Raw genomic sequence first — 15070 nt, 5'->3', positions numbered from 1 at the left:
TGCGGTTTTGCGGCAGTTTTCCACCTGCTCCAGAAATCTGCAGGGGAAATCCGCACAAAAACTGCACTAAATCTGCACTAAAACGGCAGGTAAAACGCAGGTCATTTTACCTGCAGATTTAGCAAAATCTGCACGGAAAATTCCACAGCAGAATCCGCACCGTGTGCACATAGCCTAATAGCTCTTCATAATGCAAATTTGCACTTGCTTTGGAAGTGGATAAGGGCCCCCCTTATCTCTTGGGCCCCTGGGTGCACCGGTGTCACCAATTCTATATCCACAGCTCCTGGACAACCCCTTTAAGGGCAAGTATAGTCTTCACCCATAACAGGAGCTTTTATATCACAAAGGGAAGTGTTAGGAACATATGGACATTGCATCTTTACATTGAAGACACTTTTGAAATCAGGTGTTAAATGTTCATAAATTGTCTGGTCTTTGCTGCCCTCTGTTGGTAGCATGTCATGTTACAGAGAGAATCCTAATTGCAGATTTACAAGAGCTGCCAGACAAGGGAGCATTACACCTGTTCTGTAATGCACGGAGCTATAGGGGTCTGTGCTAAAGTAACAGCCGCTGTGGACACAGTGATAGGGTCTGTACTAAGTAGATGTACTGCCCCGCTCACTGGGCGCTGTATACCGGACATTGGATTTGTGAATCACATTGATCTTATCGATGTATTATATAAACTCTATTATGATACATATGTTCTATTATATTCATCTATGTATGTTGCCAAGTCATCTTGCACTTCTTACCTGTGACTGGGGATAACCTTCCACCTGAAGTAAAACGTGATTCTGCCGGGAGACGGACACGTTCCTGTAATATTCGACAAGTTTGTTGAGTGACTTGAATTTTTCTGACCACAAGCTGTAATGTCCTGACTTGTCTCTTATGACTTTGAAGTGTTGCACATCCACCTCATGCCTATGGAAAAATGCAAGGATGAAAATTGTATAAAAATAATTAGACAAAATAAAGTCTTATTTTATAACTACAATGGGTGCAGAGGTTGCAAGCGCCCATAAACCCTGGGATATGCGTGGAAGACATCAAGTGGCGCAATTACATCACTTTATTGCCTTTCCTGCGCCAGGCCACAAACTGCAATAAATAGAAGCAAAATTCTGTTGCTCAGCATGTGAACGGGGTTACGAGAATTTACTCAAGAAGAAAAAGAAACCACACGCAAAACGCGCGTCAGGGGTGTCTATTAAGCCCACACAGGTGTGTCTGTGTCTGATATGCATATTCACTGGGTAAATTTGCTATGATTTTAACTTTATGTGACTATGCACATATGCATGCTCTCTGCTAATTTGATTTTGTAGGTCTCCCTCCACTGTATTGTGCATGCATGCCTATGTGCCTATTCACACTGATGCCAAAGTAAGGGCTATCTGGGTACGTATGTACTTGTAAACTCCATTATTCAACTAATGTTTAGATTTGATTCATTCTTGGCAGAAAACATGGCATATTCATTCTTATTTATACTTCGGATTTGATATCAGCAAGACATGTATTTAGATGTATTCTGTGTGGGTTCTACCTCTGTCTGACGTCCTCCATTTTTAACTGGTTTGATTTTTATTATTTTAATTTTAATTTAATGTCAACTTAATAAAATAATTATGTTTTACATGATGGTGTTACTCCAATTTTGCAAGGGGTAAAATCCCTGGCTGATCAATGGTGTGCCAGGGACATTGGAAGGTAAGAGAATTGCGGGTCTCACATCTAGTAGGTACAACTGACCTGGTCGCTGAACCAGAGTCCCGCGAATCGAACACTTATCTCTACCAGTAGGCATACCTCCCAACTTTTGAAGAACAGAAAGAGGGACGGACCATGTGTAGGGTCGGTGGGCCGAGCTAGGGGGTGGTCCCTCGATATACCACGCAGTGGCGTACAGACACAAGATGAGGCAAGTTTCGGGTACAACAGGTCCAAGTTTATTTTATTGCCGTCCGCCTGACGGCCTCCAAAGTACACCGCACTTCAATTCACTTTACTTCGCTTCACTTCACTTATCTGCCCCCGTTTCCAGGGCCGCTTCCCGCACACCATACTTTACACATGTACATTTACGCACCGTCCCCTCTTCACTCTTCGACGCTCCTGTCAGATCCGTCACTGTGGCCGCCTTAGGCCCATAAACCAACAGCACTTTTACTGATCAGTCGTCTCTCTCTCAATACGGTATGCTTTACCTCAGTGCCTCGTCTGTACTGCGGTACTCTGGTGTCAGGACCACCCCCCTGACTTTCTCTCTCCTCAGTCCCCCTGGTTCGGTTTTCCTCACAGTGCACAAGCTGTCATAGTCCTCCTGTCACTGGAGGTCCCTCTGAGGACTGGAACTTTCTGGAACCCTCCTGTCAAATTTATATCATTCCCGGTTCCCTGTAACTCCACCCCCCATGACCAACGGTTTCCTAAGCCCTAAGCTGATGTCAAGTCCTTTGCTCACACTCCTCCCTGCCCTCTAATGGTCAACCCAAGGTACTGCACATCCACTACACTTTCTCAGCTGTTTCCCCACTGTAGTAACTGACACCTGTCTAAACTGTGCAAACCTTCCTTTCTCTGTTCTGACACGTCTGTCTGTCCGTCAGGTCACCTTCCCTACACATGCACCACACATAGTAGCAAATTTTGGCCACATCCCAATCCATGCCCATTTACCATTTCTTACTCCCCTGGCAGGAGGAACTGTCATAGGGGTGGTGGTAGTGAGGGATATTCAGCAGATGCCCAAGTCTGCAGGGCGTAGACCAAAAGCCGGGACTGTCCGCTCTATACTGGACAGTTGGGACTAGAGATGAGTGAATGGATTCACGGGTCTCTGGTCTAGTGTGCAAGTCAGTGGTATCGGGCAGCTTGACGGGAGGCCGTGAATCTCTTATCTTCTTTAATCCCCTACACAGTTTATGATTAGCCAGGGCTAGCGGGACATCATCTGTGTGTCCTACTCATCTCTAGTTAGGACCTATGGATTTATTTTTTGTTCATTCTTTCATTCATAGTCAGATCAGCCAGAGCTTGCTCATCTTTATGTAGTATCGCTACATGACATCTGGAGTTATGGCTCCTAGATGGAGCAACAGCTTGCAATCATGTAGACGTAAGTTTGAGACCTGGGGAGACCCAATACACAGGAGGTAGAAGCAGTGAATATAATTTAATTTATGCACTGAACAGAAAGAAGCCGCTCTGTCTCCCGAGGAGGAGCTATGGAGCAATGAAGACCTCCAAGAGGGTTGAGTATCAGAAGCCGGGACATAAACTCTGACGTGCCAGAACGCGGTACTGAGCCCTCAAATCGGGACAGTCCTGCTGAATCCGGGATGGTTGGGAACTGTGCAGTAGGAGTTATAAACTGAGATTAGACAGTCCAAAGATGCCCCAAGTATTTCATCCAGCATGAGTCACTGTAATATATTTGTCCTAAATTTGACCCCAATTTAGTAAATTGAGTCAAATATTTCTGTTGATATTTGCCATGACCGCTTTCAAAGAAAGAGACTAATTAATGCAGGATAATGTGGACCATCTACATAGGTTCACAGGTTCTGCATATTCTGTAGAAAGACTCAGTGACATTCGCAGCAGCAAACAGTCTCTTGTGATAAACTAAAATTAAAAATGGGGTCTATCCACATTCTTAATCTTCTGCTGTTACAGTGGGTGGTGAAGCTTACCTGGTCCATCACTAAAGGTACTGTCACACTTAGCGATGCACCAGCGATCCCGACAACGATATGACGCGGTCAGGATCGCTGTTGCATCGCTAAGTGGTCGCTAGTGAGCTGCCACACAGGCAGATCTCACCAGCGACATCGCAGCGGTCGGGGGTCGCTACTTACCTGTCAGACGAGGTGATGAAGACGTCCTCCCGCCCGCGTTCACGCTCGTCTCCGCAGCAGGAAGACCAGCAGGAAGCTGACGACGAGAAACGGGCCAGGCCGTTCTCGCGCGATCAGCGATAACCAGCGGGGGAGTCGGTCGTAGGTAAGTATCAGACATAGTGATATCGCTAGCAATATCGCTGCTGTGTCACAAAACCAGTGATGTTATAGCAATATTGCTAGCGATATCGCTATGTGTAACGGGGGCTTAAGATTAGGTTCCAGCCTCCAGCAATGATGCGTCAAAACATGTCACTTCTGGCTATTGTTTTCAATGGGCAATTGTAGTGATGACATACCATTGCTGGAGGTCAGGTAAGTGTTGATATAGGAGCAGCAGAAGACTGGTAATATTTCACATTTTTAAAATTTTTTTTTTTTTACATTGCAGATTTCGTATTGACCAAATGTTCGTTTTCTCTCCATTTCAGAAATTGACATTCTGTGCATTAAACTGTCTGTTACCATAAATGCCATTTTCTTTACTTTGCTTAAATGGCGCTGTTTTCATGAATCTGAGATTGTTTTTCCTTGTTCCTACATATTTCATTTCTTGATATATGGCTCTGTGTGGCCCTGTGTGTAAGTCTAACTTTTTCGCCAATCGGGCTTGCTCGTCATGAGTATGCGTATAGTAGAGCGCTGAAGAACACGCCTACTTGGCTAAAAAGACAAGATTTACATACAGTCATATGTTAAAATTTAGGCACCCCTATTAATGTTAACCTTTTTTCTTTATAACAATTTTGTTTTTTGCAACAGCTATTTCAGTTTCATATATCTAATAACTGATGGACTCAGTTATATTTCTGGATTCAAATGAGGTTTATTGTACTAACAGAAAATGTGCAATCTGCATTTAAACAAAATTTGACCGGTGCAAAAGTATGGGCACCTCAACATAAAAGTGACATTAATATTTCGTAGATCCTCCTTTTGCAAAAATAACAGCCTCTAGTCGCTTCCTGTAGCTATTAATGAGTTCCTTGATCCTGGATGAAGGTATTTGTGACCATTCCTGTTTACAAAACAATTCCAGTTCAGATAAGTTTGATGGTCGCCGAGCATGGACAGCCCGCTTCAAATCATCCCACAGATGTTCAATGATATTCAGGTCTGGGGACTGGGATGGCCATTCCAGAACATTGTAATTGTTCCTCTGCATGAATGCCTGAGTAGATTTGGAGCGGTGTTTTGGATCATTGTCTTGCTGAAACATCCATCCCCTGCGTAACTTCAACTTTGTCACTGATTCTTGCACATTATTGTCAAGAATCTGCTGATAGTTAGTTGAATCCATGCGACCCTCAACTTTAACAAGATTCCCGGTGCCGGCATTGGCCACACAGCCCCAAAGCTTGATGGAACCTCCACCAAATTTTACTGTGGGTAGCAAGTGTTTTTCTTGGAATGCTGTGTTTTTTAGCCTCCATGCATAACGCCTTTTTGTATGACCAAACAACTCAATATTTGTTTCATCAGTCCAAAGGACCTTCTTCCAAAATGTAACTGGCTTGTCCAATTGTGCTTTTGCATACCTCAGGCGACTCTGTTTGTGGCGTGCTTGCAGAAACGGCTTCTTTCGCATCACTCTCCCATACAGCTTCTCCTTGTGCAAAGTGCGCTGTATTGTTGACCGATGCACAGTGACACCATCTGCAGCAAGATGATGCTGCAGGTCTTTGGAGGTGGTCTGTGGATTGTCCTTGACTGTTCTCACCATTCTTCTTCTCTGCCTTTCTGATATTTTTCTTGGCCTGCCACTTCTGGGCTTAACAAGAACTGTACCTGTGTTCTTCCATTTCCTTACTATGTTCCTCACAGTGGAAACTGACAGGTTAAATCTCTGAGACTACTTTTTGTATCCTTCCCCTGAAAAGCTATGTTGAATAATCTTTGTTTTCAGATCATTTGAGAGTTGTTTTGAGGAGCCCATGATGCCATTCTTCATAGGAGAATCAAATAGAACTACTTGCAAGTGGCCACCTTAAATACCTTTTCTCATGATTTGATACACCTGGCTATGAAGTTCAAAGCTCAATGAGGTTATAAAACCAATTTAGTGCTTCAGGAAGTCAGTAAAAAGTAGTTAGGAGTGTTCAAATCAAGAAAATGATAAGGGTGCCCATACTTTTGCACCGGTCAAATTTTGTTTAAATGCAGATTGCACATTTTCTGTTAGTACAATAAACCTCATTTGAATCCAGAAATATAATTGAGTCCATCAGTTATTAGATATATGAAACTGAAATAGCTGTTGCAAAAACCAAAATTGTTATAAAGAAAAAAAGTTAACATTAATAGGGGTGCCCAAACTTTAACATATGACTGTACAGTAAAGAGAACGCCATATCCCAGAAACAGAGAAGCATGGCAAGAAAGGAAAAACAGCAAAATTTACACTAAGTGAAAAAAAAAATACAGATTTATTGGTAGTGAAGGTCTTCTTTATAATAAGTTTGTAGGATCAACCTTCCTTTGGGCATGCAGGTTATAGGAAGCTGAATAACATGATACCTTGATATCTGAAATCTGCTCTTTTATTCCAGAAAAATCCACGTTTTTCTTAATATGTTAATGAGCTCTTAAGATCTATGGGTCAGATATAGATCTCCCCGAGAATCTGCCTCCAAGGATTATTTTAAATGAAAGGGGGAGTTACCAGTGTGAGACATGTAATGCCTGAAAGCTTGCTCCTGACCTACATGTCTCACAGTGGTAAAGCCCTCTTAATTTCAAATAATTGTAAGGGGGTGAAATGCAGGAAGAGCCGAGGGAGAGTTTCCTCCTCTGCTCAGTGCCCGGAATCATTCAGCAGGACAGCAGGTTCCCCGCAGGACAGAAAAGCAGCCTGTTCAGAAGCCAGGAACAGGAAGGGAGGAGAGCTGAGAGCGGGAAAAGTGCGCGGGTTTTCCTCAGAGCAGCGCAGACAGAAGACAGGGGAGTACGCTGACACAGCCCAGGAGAGAGAGAGAGATCTCCGGTACAACAGCCAGAGACAGAGAGACTGGGCACAAAGACTGCAGACCGTGAGTACGTGAAGCTGGGTACTGCAGTGTCAGGAAGGTTGTGCACCCATCCCTGTGATAAGACTTTTCCCTGCAAACAGACTGCGCTCTGTGATAAGACTGTCCCCTGCAAAGAGCCCAGTGACAAGGCTGTGACCTGCTTAGAGAGACTGTACCATGTACGAAGTTCCGGTGACACTTGTGTTAATGCCGAGCCCCTGATTCTGGTGAGAAAGCACCCCTGCGGAGATGGAGACAAGGACTTGGCGCATAGGGGATATTGTTTGTCTCATACCCTTCTTGCTCCCGCAGTAACCCCTCATATCTCGGCTGGACATTGTTAAAGGCACAGGATACAGAGTACTTCAGGCGACAAGCGCTGCTGGTGATTCCGCGCCAACGTGGGAGAAGAGTCACCCTTCAATCAAGATCCCTTCAAACTGATAAGTTCCTCCATAGGAAAACTACCCTTATTACTGTTTAATACTGTTTATGCTTTTTGTCTGCTTGCTTAACTCGTTCTCATAATATTCATATTTGCACTGTTAATTCTGCCAGTGTTAATCCCTGTAAATAAACCTCCCTTTAACTGTTGGTCCGTCTGTTCCGTGGTGACATACTCCTCTCCTGCACTTTATTACGTAATCTCTGGAAGCAGATCCTCAGGGAGATCCATGTCTGGCCCATAGACCTTAACAGCTCTTTTACATAAAAAGAAAACTGTGGATTTCTATGGAATAAAACATTGGATTGCAGATATCAAGGTATCATTTTATTCCGCTTCCTATGACCTACATGGTCATATGGAGGGCTTAGAAGGGTTGATCCCACTGACAAATTCCCTTTATATATTTGCATTACAAGTCATTTCCTGTGTGCTAAATTTGTGTAACTGATAAGTCTGTAGTGACTCTGTGTGACTGCAGACTTATGAATCCTCCAGCGCGCGCACTCCGTGCTGTGGGGATTCACTGGTTTCAGACCCAGGACCGGTGGTCTAGGGACACCGCCAGCCAGTGGGCGTGTCTGACTAGAGGGCGCGGCTTCTCTCCATATAAGTGTATGGAGAGCTAGGCCACACCCACTGGTCTGGGGTATGTATAACTCATACATACTTTCCGGTCCCGGGTCAGAAACCGATGAATCCCCACAGTGTGCAGTGCTTAAGCTAGGTGGATTAATGAGCCTGCAGTCACACAGAGTGACTACAGACATATCGGTTTTGACAGGACAACCCCTTTAAGCGCTTTTCCATACAGCTGTTACTAAAGTCAGCTGTCAATGTTCCATGCGCAAATTTGTTTGAAAATCTGCAGTATTTTTGCTGTATGTAACATAGCAATTAAGGTTGAAGGGAGACTTTAAGTCCATATAGTTCAACCCATATCCTATCCTAACCTGCCCTAACATGTTGATCCAGAGGAAGGAAAAAAAACCCCATGTGGCAAACAGTAAGCTTCACATTGGGGAAAAAAATTCCTTCCCGACTCCACATACGGCAATCAGACTAGCTCCTTGGATCAACGCAATATTAGGAAACTAGTATATATACCCTGTAATATTATACTTTTCAAGAAAGGCATCCAGTCCCTTCTTAAATTTTAGTAGGGAATCACTCATTACAACATCATATGGCAGAGAGTTCCATAGTCTCACTGCTCTTACAGTAAAGTGCCTTAAAATGATTGCTTTGATCATAGCTGCTAATAAAGTTTAGGCAGATGCAGTTCCAATAGTTACCACAAGATGTCTCTCTCTCACAGTAAATGAACTTGGCAAGTGAAAATATTTTTTTTTTTGAGCATTATCATTATTCCTCCTTCATGAGAACAGACCTGAGATGCATCATGACCCTGTCTCATTCTATGAACCAGAATCGGAGATTGATCTGGCAAGGTCACTAGCTTAGGAAGTATGAGAGTGTTCATTAACACCTACAGGGCATTACCAATATATGATGCTTTCTAACGCTTTACCAAGCACTCAGCTGAACTGTATAATAATTCTTACTCACTTTGCTATAGCAAATTTCTGAATCCTATGAGTCAAACCAAAGACCGGCTGTTAATATCCATAAGGACTGGCCTTGAAAGATACCAGAGATTGGGATCACAAATAATGCCTCTCTGACAAACACAACGTGCACATTTAGTGAAATATTTGAGTTTGCACCTACTGTTATCTATTATGTACCATAGATTTACAAGTGAAAACAAAATTAAAGTATAAATTCCTGGAAATGTTACAGAAAAGTATATCTTACAGCACTGCTTTCCAACCTGTAGCCTACTGGTCCCATAAATGTATTGCTTTCCACACAAATGGAGACATTTAAACAAGTTATGGAACCTGAATTGGTTTGGAAGATGTGGAAATAGACAGACCATTCAGTGTTATCTATTGCCGGTCCTGCATCACCTGTCAGCTAACTGCTCCAGTCTCTCACTTGCATATTTCTCTAGTGTTGTTACACAATATAGACTTCCCATTTGTCCGCATTGCTATGGATCTTGTCAGACCCCTAGTTAAGCCCGCTAGAGGTCACCAATATATCCTGGTGGTCATGGACTATATAACATGGTACTCGGAGGCGGTGCCACTGAGAAATACCTCCACCCGGAGTATAACCCGAGAGGTAGTCCATATTTTCCTGTCCTAAAGTGCCAAGAAGAAACCCACCTTCTCTACACCTGTCATTTGCTTCCAATACTCTAGAATGTCTTTAAGGCTGCAGGGAGCCCCAGCCATCTTCCAGAGGGCCAAGATCCAGATCCTGGCCCTTCACAATAAGTACTTTGCAGGTTACCTGGACGATATTATAATCTTCAGCCCTGATTGTGGAAGTTATCTACAGAAGGGCTAGACGGTACTGGATGCGCTGAGGAAGGCGGGGTTTACCATATACCCAAAGTAGTGCTCCATGGTGAAGGAGGAGGCCAAATACTTAGTCTATATCACCGGGAGGGGCGAAATAAAGCCTCAAGTGAACAAACTACAGTCGATCCAAAATTGTCTGCAACTGATCTTGAAGAAATAGGTGTCATGATCTGACAGTTTTAAATTGCACTGGGTGAACTTTTTTACTTTGGAAAGTTCCAAGGTGTCTTGACTGTCCCCGGTGGTGGTGAGGTGTATTGCACTTTAGGTTTTTGTGTACTTAATTATGGATCAGGTGGGACACCCTATAAAGGTGTGCTAGGGGTGTGCAATCACTGCCTGTGATATTGTGAGTTTGTGTTCACTCTGTTTTTGGAGAGCCTGGATGAAGGATGGAGCTGGTAAGGAGTCCTGCGCAGCTTAGCCAGGGGGATGTGTTTCAGCTATGGTGTCTGGACGAAGGGCTGGCATGGCGTGGTGGAGTCGCAGTGATGGTGTCAGCGGGAAGTGTCTGCATGGGCTGGTGGAGTGGCGACTATGGAGAGTGGCACTCACCATGTGGGACTTGGCCGCTGAGCTGGACTCAAGCATGCTCGACTTCGTGTCAGCAGCTGAACTCATCCTTGGGACTCTGGTTCTAAGCAGCTGCAACTGGTGGTGGACTCTGCTCCAAGGCTGCACTAAGGTGAAGGATCCTGTTATGGTGATGGATCCGGGTGGAGGAGAAGATGCACTCAGGTGGAGGGCTCTGTTGCTGGGAGCGCACGCAACAGAGCAAAGCTAAGTGGTGTTTCCCCTGTATTGTCTCTTTCCTCATGTGTGTTATTAGTGCAATGGTGGGATTAGTCTCCGCACCGCCCCATTCCCTAGTGAGGGTTTAGGGTCAGGGTGAGCAAGGGCGTTAAGGTACGCGTGCGGCGACAGGTGCGGAGCCTGTTTAGGGAATGTAAGGAGTGCAGGGACACTGGCTCAGGGGAGCTTAGGAGGTCTCCATTTCCCCATTCCCTATCGCAGGGCCCACCATTGTTATAGTTTCCCAGGTTCCCCCTTTATTATTTGATTATTGTATGTATAACGTGTAATACCCAAATTCGCCAGGTGGAGGCGGCGTATCCACCTGCACGTTTTATTATTTAAATTCGCCCCACTGGAGGCGGTGTATCCAGGGTCACGTGTGTCACATGGGTTCGCCTTGCGGAAACATCTGCGTCCTGACACACGTGACCATGACATTATCACAGGCCCTACAGTTTTTTTTCTGGTGAGCTTTGGCCATGTGGAGACCGCTGAGTTATTGCTGCCGGGCCTCACTGAGGTGAGTGGGGAGCGGCAAGGTGTTTAGATCCGCTGCAGCAGCAGTTTTCACGGTCTGGGGCCTCTGCTCAGGTAACCAGGAAATCAAAATGGCGGCTTTGGCAAATTGCGGGTCTGGCAAAAGCCCCTAGAGTCGCTGCTGGGGAGCGGGACTTGCTCTTGCACGGGGAGGTACCCAGGCAGGTGGGAGGAATGGTGCCCCACGGAGCTGCCTGGTATTCCCCGAGGTGAAGGGGTACATCCCTGTGGTGAGCAGACTAGGTGTGTAGTCGCTGCTGGGAGCGGGACTTGCTCTTACAGGGGACGCACCCAGGCAGGTGGGAGGAATGGTGCCCCACGGAGCTGCCTGGTATTCCCCGAGGTGAAGGGGTACGTCCCTGTAGTGAGCAGATTGGTGAATAGTCCGCGGGGCTCATGCCAAATCTTCGATGCCGCCCCTCCTGGTCGTGTGGAGGCGACCAGCGAGTATATATATATTTTCCTCCATATTCCTGCGGCTATGGTACTAAAACCCCCTAGAGTCGCTGCTGGGGAGCAGGACTGGTTCATGCAGGCGGGCGCACCCATGCAGGTGGGAGGAATGGTGCCCCACGGAGCTGCCTGGTATTCCCCGAGGTGAAGGGGTACGCCCCTGTGGTGAGCTGACTGGTGTGATAGTCCGCGGGGTTTTACGCCAAATCTTCATACCATCGAAGAAGCCGCCCTCCTGGTCGTGTGGAGGCGACCAGCGAGTGTATATTTCCTCCACTTCCCGGTCCCCTTCTCCTCCTGGTGTGTGCAGCAGGTGTGCTGCGGGGGAGTAGGGACAAATATCTACCCTCGCCATTAACCAACCCTAAGAGGCGCAGTCCTCATGGTGAAAGGGTTGGAGGGTGGTGTCCCTTGGTGAATAGTGGGGGTGTGAGTGTGGTGACACAGGGGGACGCCTCTGTTGAGTCCAGAGTGAGTTCACCGAGTTATGACATATGTATGTGTGCAATAAACGTTCAGGTCCGGACCTGTGTGTGAACGAGCATGTATGGGTGCCACCAAAAAACATGTTGTGGAATTGTGTTGTGGAGTCTGATCAGCTCTGAGCAAACCTACACATACATTAACTCGTTCCCCAGGTCGGCGCTGTGGAGATGAGTGGTGCCTCCAAAAGGAACATATATTGCCAATATCAGCGGTGTTTGTCATAAACCTGAAGTGGCAGGTAATGGTGGGGTGAACTCAGGGTCTGGGCGTCCCCGCTGTGGGTGTTTCCCTAATGAGGGGTGGTCTTGAGGGTCCAGAGGCCCCTCATTAAGGAGGGGGTACTGTCATGATCTGACAGTTTTAAATTGCACTGGGTGAACTTTTTTTACTTTGGAAAGTTCCAAGGTGTCTTGACTGTTCCCGGTGGTGGTGAGGTGTATTGCACTTTAGGTTTTTGTGCACTTAATTATGGATCAGGTGGGACACCCTATAAAGGTGTGCTAGGGGTGTGCAATCACTGCCTGTGATATTGTGAGTTTGTGTTCACTCTGTTTTTGGAGAGCCTGGATGAAGGATGGAGCTGGTAAGGAGTCCTGCGCAGCTTAGCCAGGGGGGATGTGTTTCAGCTATGGTGTCTGGACGAAGGGCTGGCATGGCGTGGTGGAGTCGCAGTGATGGTGTCAGCGGGAAGTGTCTGCATGGGCTGGTGGAGTGGCGACTATGGAGAGTGGCACTCACCATGTGGGACTTGGCCGCTGAGCTGGACTCAAGCATGCTCGACTTCGTGTCAGCAGCTGAACTCATCCTTGGGACTCTGGTTCTAAGCAGCTGCAACTGGTGGTGGACTCTGCTCCAAGGCTGCACTAAGGTGAAGGATCCTGTTATGGTGATGGATCCGAGTGGAGGAGAAGATGCACTCAGGTGGAGGGCTCTGTTGCTGGGAGCGCACGCAACAGAGCAAAGCTAAGTGGTGTTTCCCCTGTATTGTCTCTTTCCTCATGTGTGTTATTAGTGCAGTGGTGGGATTAGTCTCCGCACCGCCCCATTCCCTAGTGAGGGTTTAGGGTCAGGGTGAGCAAGGGCATTAAGGTACGCGTGCGGCGACAGGTGCGGAGCCTGTTTAGGGAATGTAAGGAGTGCAGGGACACTGGCTCAGGGGAGCTTAGGAGGTCTCCATTTCCCATTCCCTATCGCAGGGCCCACCATTGTTATAGTTTCCCAGGTTCCCCCTTTATTATTTGATTATTGTATGTATAACGTGTAATACCCAAATTCGCCAGGTGGAGGCGGCGTATCCACCTGCACGTTTTATTATTTAAATTCGCCCCACTGGAGGCGGTGTATCCAGGGTCACGTGTGTCACATGGGTTCGCCTTGCGGAAACATCTGCGTCCTGACACACGTGACCATGACAATAGGTTTGGGAGTTTCTGTGAATTGTGGGATACTGTTGGTGGTTTATCCTGAATTTCACTATGATTGCTGCACCTCTGACCGACCTTCTTAAGGGCACAAATCGATGGCCAAGTGGTTTTCCGAAGCAGAGCTGGAGTTTCAAGAGTTGAAGCTCACCCTATGTAAACAGCCGATCTTCATCGCATCTGACTTCAATAAGGAGTTTGTGGTCCTGACATACTCCTCAGTGGTCAGTTTAGGAGCCTTGTTGTCTCAGGAAGTGGCGAGGAACATCCAATTTTATACCTATGTCGGAAACTCTCCTCCTGTGAGAAGAATTGAAGTACTACCTGCTAGGCAGAAATTTCAGGCTAGTATAAGACCATGCGTCCCTGATATGGATGAGAGAAAGGGGAAAAATGCTGAGTGACTAGGTGATTTCTAGCACTCCAAGACTTCAGCTCCATGCTGAGCATAGGCCCAAGAAACTATACGGTAAAATAGATGCACTGTCTAGACTTCCCTGTTTAGTGACTGAAGTTGCAAAAACCCTCAGCTTTGGGCAGATGAGGGGATCTGTGAGAAAGTCCCTTTTAAAATACTGGAGGGGAAATACAGCTCTGGCAAAAATTAAGAGAGCACCACATCAAAACCCTGTCATGGGCAACCCATTCTTCAGACCTGAACCCCATTGAAAACCTCTGGAATGTAGCCAAGAGGATGATGGAAAGTCACAAGACATAAAACAAAGAAGAACTACTTACGTTTTTTTCGCCAGAAGCAGTGTGAAAGACTGGTGGAAAGCATGTCAAGACGCATGAAAGCTGTTTTTAAAAATCATGGTTATTCCACAAAATATTGATTTCTGAACTCTTCCTGAGTTAAAACATTAGTATTGTTGTTTTTAAATGATTATGAACTTGTTTTCTTTGCATTATTTGAGGTCAGAAAGCACTGTTTTTCAACTAACCCCTGTTATACCCCCATGTTATTTATGACCTCCTTGTTTACTCTGCCTTGATCATCCTGCATCTGGCTCACTCTTATTTATCTGACCAAGATAAGCACAGACCACTCCTGTTATGATTGGGTCACCGAGGAGGAAAGCAGGCCGAGGCTAAGCCACAGAATACCAGACAGGTTGGTAACTAAGCGGATTGCAGACCCCTGATCCTATCCACACAACTAGCAGTAGCCGTAGAGCGTACCTACGATGATCCTAGACACCTCGGCACAGCCGGAGAGCTAACTAAGCCTAAAGCAAGAAAGGGGAAATCTAAACTGCCCCAGAGCAGACCCCAAAGAAATAGATAGCCCCCAAACATATATTGTCGGTGAGACAAGATGAAAACACAAACGCAGGCAGGATAATAGACTGAGCAAATGATGGGGCCCACACTGACTAGACAGGACGGGAAAGGAAAGACAATGTCTGCAATCACGCAAAACACCCTGCAAAAAGTCCAATACGTCTGATGCACAAAAACACTGAAGTCGCACAACTTTGCCCACTATATCAGCACTCATAGTCACAGTAAACAATGTTTCTGTTTGTTTTGACTCTCATCCCTATCATCCTTCACTTTCTACTAACCCCCCTTACCC

General features: G+C 46.0%; 1 protein-coding gene and 1 long non-coding RNA gene across 4 annotated transcripts in view; one reads left to right on the top strand and one right to left on the bottom strand.

Annotated features, from left to right (window-relative positions):
• Positions 1–15070, bottom strand: part of GRAP2 (GRB2 related adaptor protein 2) — a 311259-nt gene that overhangs the window by 7201 nt on the left and 288988 nt on the right. For all 3 annotated transcript variants that reach the window (XM_073549594.1, XM_073549593.1, XM_073549595.1), the window contains one exon: positions 762–933. In XM_073549594.1, coding sequence (XP_073405695.1) covers positions 762–933 — 172 coding nt within the window. The remainder of the gene's footprint in view (positions 1–761; positions 934–15070) is intronic.
• LOC141052360 (uncharacterized) overlaps positions 1–15070 on the top strand; it is a 173143-nt gene that overhangs the window by 42305 nt on the left and 115768 nt on the right. The window lies entirely within an intron of this gene.

This window comes from Dendrobates tinctorius, unplaced genomic scaffold (genome assembly GCF_039654945.1).
Source record: "Dendrobates tinctorius isolate UK_male_01 unplaced genomic scaffold, ASM3965494v1 ptg000159l, whole genome shotgun sequence".
Classification (NCBI taxonomy): Eukaryota; Metazoa; Chordata; class Amphibia; order Anura; family Dendrobatidae; genus Dendrobates; species Dendrobates tinctorius.
This window is presented reverse-complemented; position numbering and strand designations above follow the sequence as displayed.